Below are 5955 nucleotides of genomic sequence, written 5' to 3' on the forward strand. Positions count from 1 at the left end.
CTCTAAGGCTAAAGAATATCTGGCAGTTAATAAAATATAAGGCAAGTACACAACTCTGAGACAGAGCTTTGCTTTATAACATTCTTACCTGCTTTCCCCAACCGTCTGGATAAATCGGGTGTGAATGCCATCTTTTAAAGTTTAAGCAGTGAACATGAAAAAGTAAAAAAAACCCTTGTGCATTTGATAAAAATCATTCATATTCTGGCCATGGAGAATTTTTATTTAAAAAAGGTAAGAAAGTTGAAACGTTGATTTGCAACTGAACATTAGATATGCATATTTTTTACTATGTGTTTTGGGTTTAAAGAGCATTTAACTCCAAAACAAAAGTTAGTTTGGTAAGAGATACGACCTTCACCAATTTACAGATACAATATAAAAGTCCAAATATAATGGAATATGTTGCCTTATTCTATAAAAATACCCAGATAAACCCAGGATCCATTTCCCTCCCTCCTCCTAAAAGAATATACATCATTAGAAGTCATCACAGGTCTAACCCCACCCTCCTCCAAATAAAACCCCTCAATTGGTCACTTAAATCACTAGAGTTCCAGAATGTATCTACAGATTTATATACCAATATTTGTAGAAAATGTTTTAACAGAAATTCAGCAGTCACAACAGCAAAGCCATTAGGAATAAAACCACGATGAGCATCCTGATGCTCTACATTAACACAGGATGATGGCAAAGGTTATCCTCGTCAAAGGAGACCCCATATATTTTGGTTTCTCAAAGGAAGTTCACCTTCTCATAGGTTTTTTCAATGAGGGTTAACATGTTCTTCAAATCAGCTGACTGCTGAATAGTGTTCATATCCTTTAGAAGTTTTTCCCGATTTTTAATCTTCAAAATTTCTTCCTAAAGAAGGAAAGAAAATAACTGAGAACAAACAAAACATAAATTTCTGTTGGACTCGATGAAAGTTAACTTTGTAGGTACAACTAGGTTGCACAAACCAGTAAGGATAAAAAGTATTCAAAGACACAGATCAGGCAGTCTTCCTTCCATCTGTTACAAAGATAAGTTTCCGAAATAACAGGTCCCCTTGGACCACAGGGCTCCTAGGAGGAGGCATGTAATCCTTTAAATGGCAAGTTTTCTAGGTTTTGTTCTGTTTTTAAAACATGAGCATATAGTTCTCAATGAAAAGAAAAAAAGATAAAAGTTTTAGATATTTCCAAGTTTTCAGAATTGTCCCCTCTGCCAGTGGTTAAAGTGACAAAAGCCATTCTGTTGCCTTTCTTCTCATAGCCAAGGTGTCTCTGAAAATATATTCCATGCTCACCTGCAAAGTGGGTGCCTGGAAACTGCGTTTGGGGAGTTCCGGAAGGAAAAGCGCTTCACCATCATTTTCCCTGAACACCTAGAAGGCAAAAAAGGGAAAAAACAAACAAACAAAAAAATCCACACCCAAACATTAGGCACCCTAGTAGGAAAATCAACTGGCTGTCATTATCCAACTTCTGAAACCTAAATTTCTTAATTTTGCAACTGAAGTTGGAAAGATTGAAGAGATACATTCCCAAAGACAACCAAGACCATCCTTATATGACGCTCTCTGCGAAAACAGCTTGGGTGTGACAGCTCTAGAAACACCTTCTCCTTTAAAGAATGGAGCAACATCCATTGGAAATACCTTTTTGGCCTTTTGTTCATCTTCCTCTAACTGCCTGTTGAGCACCTGGATTTTGTACTGCAGCTGCTGTATGTGTTCTTTGGTGCGTTCTGCTGATTGCTCAACTTCATTTATTTCTTCCTAAGTCAAAACAGACACAAAAGCAGAGCAAAATTTACTTTAGAGATGGTGAAGCTTTTGCTTATAAAATACTAATAATCAGCATCAGCTGAGTCACTGACAAACCATCCAAAAAGACAAACTGCTTTGTAGCAAAGGTGAGTGATGATAAACAGTGGACATCTCTTGCACAGCAGCACGGACATAGCCAGCAGTCCATCTACTAAAGAGTTACAACACACTGAGAAGCAGATAAGTAAGAGATTTTCTTCCTTTCATACCTGCAATTGTACCAAAGATTCTTCATTTGTCTCCAGCATTTGTTTCTCTGCCATTTGAAGGCTCGGGATATTCTTCATGTTGCCCAGCTTCCCTGGAGGCACCTTTAAAGTCTTGAAAGATCTCAGCACCCTTTATTATAGAAAAAGGAAAGCATGACTGGTTTGGAGTTCTTTGCAAAACCAAAAGGAAACTGACTAATGACCTCTCTGGGGAAAAAAAAATAAACTCAATTTAACCCAATTGCTGTCAGTGAAGTAAAACGATCCAGGCAGGAAGAAAAGCTGTCTTGAATTGTTTTCCAAAAATCACCTTTAATAAAACTGGTGTTGTGTGGTTTCTATCCCATTGGCCTGTACACTCCCCGACTGTAATCTGACATTAACTAATATTTTCCCAGTTCTGACCTTTCTACTTTTCAAAGTAAAACTAAGTTCTAAAAGCAGCATTTTTAACTGCTTCCACACAAAATCATTTTAGTTAAATCTGTAAATGCTTTTGTGAAATACGGTATCTAGTTTTATGCCAGAGGACCAGTTAGTTTTAGCTTGCTCTCAGAGGTCTTTCTGATTCTGAGCAAGACTTGAATTCTTCCAAGTTGGATCTGTCTCTTAGATACACCAAACTGCCACAATTTTCATGCATCTCAGATGAGACTGCAGGAGTTTGGCAACTCAGAAATCAGGCATTAAAAACATTTAAACAGAAAAGAATCACAGAAGACCATTTATGAAAAACTAGTTCCTCATGTTTGTCTCCTGAGGTACTGTAAGAACAAAGAAAGCAACTTACAGGCTCAGGCTCTGTGTTGAGAAGAGCCTGGTACAATGACACACAGGGACACAAAAATTGTCAGGCACCCAGGCACACGTAATTGCTCCCACAATGACATAAAATGGCTGTAAGTTTTGCCCCAACATAAAATTTCAATTCTCTTTGAATTAACTTCAACAGCCAGAAGATGAATTAGCATTTAAGAAAATTTAGCTATAGCTGTTCCCACCACTACCATAAAAGGATAACAAAATAAACAGCTGCCCACAAATTTAAACCCTGTATAAATTCAAAGCTGATTAAAGGAGCTCTTAAGAACACCTCCTAGGTTCTGTCACTCACATAGAAGTAGTTAAAGCAGCTCTTTCAACAACTCTTGCTTGTCCACTGCAATGAATAAACCATCAAGATATTTCCTTCCTTGATTTTGTATAATTGTTCCCTTTTAAGACTTCGTAAATGTGATTTCTCTGAGAAGCAATTGTGTAAGCATGGCACAAAATGACTGGGTAAACTAATTCCCTTCTCTCCCCCTTTTTAATTTTTTTAAATTCTTATTTTTTACCTTTCTTTTAGTAAATTGAGGGGCTTCTGAACATCATCTTTTTTCACACTTCGTTGGCACAAAAGAGATCTGGAAAGAAAATAAAGGTAGAATTTTCATCACGAAGCCTGCAAGCACAGAGTACACATCAAGTGAAGTGAACAAAGTCAGAACTTCTCTAGCTAAAAAACATCCAACTTGAGATAGAAAGTGTTATAATACATTAGATAAAATATATACAGCCAGCCATATTGCCCAATAAAGCTCCAAAGCTTATCCAGTTCAAGCAATGTTATGCTTTTTACTTTATTCTGTCCACCAGCAATGAAGCTAGTGAGGTATGTGGAGAATAAGTCTTATGAGGAGTGGCTGAGGGAGCTGGGGTTGTTCAGTCTGAAGAAAAGGAGGCTGAGGAGAGACCTTATCCCTCTCTGCAACTCCCTGAAAAAAAGAGTGTAGAGAGGTGGGGGTCAGTCCCTTTTCCCAAGTCAGAAACAACAGGACTAAGAGGAAACAGCCTCAAGTTGCACCAGGGGAGGTTCAGACTGGATATTAGGAAAAATTTTTACAGTGAAAGGGTTATTAAGCCTTGGAATGGGCTGCCCAGGGAAGTGGTTGGGGCACCATCCCTAGAGGTATTTAAAAGACGGGTTGATATAGTGCTTAGTGACATGGTTTAGTGATGGTTTTTATCAGGGTTAGGTCGATGGTTGGACTAGATGATCTTAAAGGTCCCTTCCAACCTAGACAATTCTATGAAACAAAGAAGGACCACCAGGATATTTGGCACTTACAGTATTACTGAATCCATTAAGGTTTCCAGAAACCGCCTACTGGTCTCTGAGAGAGTCTGCCAAGACCCCATTTGAGCACTGGTTAGCTTCATCTTTTTGGAAAAACCTTTTTCTCCTGTTAACACAAAGTTAAAAAGGAAAAGATATGATTTGTCAAACCTGGATAGGCAGCTTTGTGACCCACCTCAGTCAGATTGTAGGAAGAGGTGTAACAGTTATGATTTTTTTCATGTCATAAAATTATCAGGACAAATCTATCCACAAGAGGTGCTACTTATTATTTGCAAGTAACAAGTTGTTTAAAAAAAGCACAAAATAGAAAACTTTCTTACAGCAGTTTCATTCTAAACAATTACTTTTCCAAAATCATTGGTGATACAAGTTAGAAAACCCAGAATGAAATTTAAAAAAAAAAAAAAGAGTGGGAATATATATAAGGTGAGAAACTCAACTCAATGTAGCAGAGGTCTTGTCTCATTTGTATGTTCAATATAACACATGCCAGTCTTAAGACAGGTTAATAGAGAAGACAGTGACCCATGAAGAGAAATTTAAAATGTTCTGGGTGGAGGAATTTTACAAGAGAAGAATACTACTTGTGACAAACGTATATGATTAATATGTGCATATACAACACCTACGAGACAGATGCACACTGGCTAACCATACTGCAAATACTCACTGTTACGGCTCAGAAAGAAAACTTTGAAACTTATTTCAGTGACACCTCAGACATCTATGATTTCAACATTGCAGTTCCTACTTTTACTTCCATTTTTTTTTCAAAACACTCACTTTGCTTGAGACAAAAATAAGGCAAGAATACAATCCTACCTGCAGGGGAATAGTCCTCGTCTTCCTGAGCTTTCCCTTTGACTGTCTGAGTAACCTGCTGAAAAGACAAATTTACAGCAAATATGGGAATATCGAAACACCCTATGCTGCAACCAAACATTTGGTTAATTAAACGTTTTCTATAAATTCCAGCAGAAAACTGGGCAAAAATGCCTTTTTTTTCCTTTGGTTACTTTTCTAAATTTGTTGATGCAAAATATTTATTACCTTTCTTTTTTGACCTTGCTTTCTTCCTTCTCCTTCTGTTCCCTTCTTTTTTCTGGAAGAGCCCTGTTGATTTTGTGATTTTAAGGCTTTTCTTGCTGATCCTTTACCAGGGGTCTCCCCCTTTTCACCGGAAGATGCGTGCCGGTGCTTCATTATCTGCAAACCAAAGGGAAGAGGAGGAAACAAACCAAAAAATGCTGGATGGGGCTTTGAGCAACCTGGTCCAGTGGCAGGTGTTGGCGGGGGGGGAACTCAATTGGGGGGTTGGAACTCAATGATCTTTAAGGTCCCTTCCAATCCAAAGCGTTCTATCATTCTGTGAAATGCCTCCCTATTTTCTAACCCTAAATCTTGCATATTTATCTAAGTGCAGGGCCACTAAAAAAGCATCCCCCCTTTGCCTTTCAGACAAGTCTTGGGGTGTTCAACCATTTCTTTTTAAATTTAAAAGATGGCAGCTCCAAGGAACAGCAATGGCAACACAACAGTAACTGCACCGGGAACAGTCTTAGTTGTTCTTAAAGGCCTCCAACAATAGAAATTGTTTATCTTTTTAACGCAGCTCAGTGCATTATCTTCCCAGAACTTTTTACCAAAGCACCTAAACATAACATTCCCTGCTGGGGTTTAAATCCATAGTTTCTTATTTTTCCATAGAATGGTTAGAGGGGTTTTTTTACTCATTATCGAGGCAGAAGAAAAAGATGTCACACAGAAAGAGTAACCGTAACACCCCTCAGCCTTCTCCTTTCTAAGCA

The 5955-nt window shown here is 38.1% G+C and overlaps 1 protein-coding gene across 1 annotated transcript; it reads right to left on the bottom strand.

Annotated features, from left to right (window-relative positions):
* Positions 1 to 205: 205 nt before the first annotated feature.
* On the bottom strand, positions 206 to 5373 carry CENPQ (centromere protein Q). Its single transcript, XM_014938301.1, has 8 exons — positions 5198 to 5373; positions 4970 to 5027; positions 4136 to 4250; positions 3363 to 3431; positions 2026 to 2155; positions 1646 to 1765; positions 1295 to 1372; positions 206 to 867 (listed from the first exon to the last, which is right to left on the bottom strand). Exons 1-8 carry the CDS (start codon positions 5348 to 5350, stop codon positions 739 to 741), a joined length of 852 nt encoding a protein of 283 aa, XP_014793787.1. The 5' UTR covers positions 5351 to 5373; the 3' UTR covers positions 206 to 738.
* Positions 5374 to 5955: the final 582 nt, after the last annotated feature.

This window comes from Calidris pugnax, unplaced genomic scaffold, assembly GCF_001431845.1.
Source record: "Calidris pugnax isolate Ruff unplaced genomic scaffold, ASM143184v1 scaffold73, whole genome shotgun sequence".
Lineage (NCBI taxonomy): Eukaryota > Metazoa > Chordata > Aves > Charadriiformes > Scolopacidae > Calidris > Calidris pugnax.

Coding starts and splice junctions, on each gene's coding strand:
- CENPQ (XM_014938301.1), bottom strand. CDS start 5,350: ATGAAGCACCGGCACGCATCTTCCGGTGAAAAGGGGGAGACCCCTGGT. Junction 1,766..2,025: donor AATCTTTGGTACAATTGCAG/GTATGAAAGGAA, acceptor GTTTTGACTTAG/GAAGAAATAAATGAAGTTGA. Junction 868..1,294: donor TCCAGGCACCCACTTTGCAG/GTGAGCATGGAA, acceptor TTCCTTCTTTAG/GAAGAAATTTTGAAGATTAA.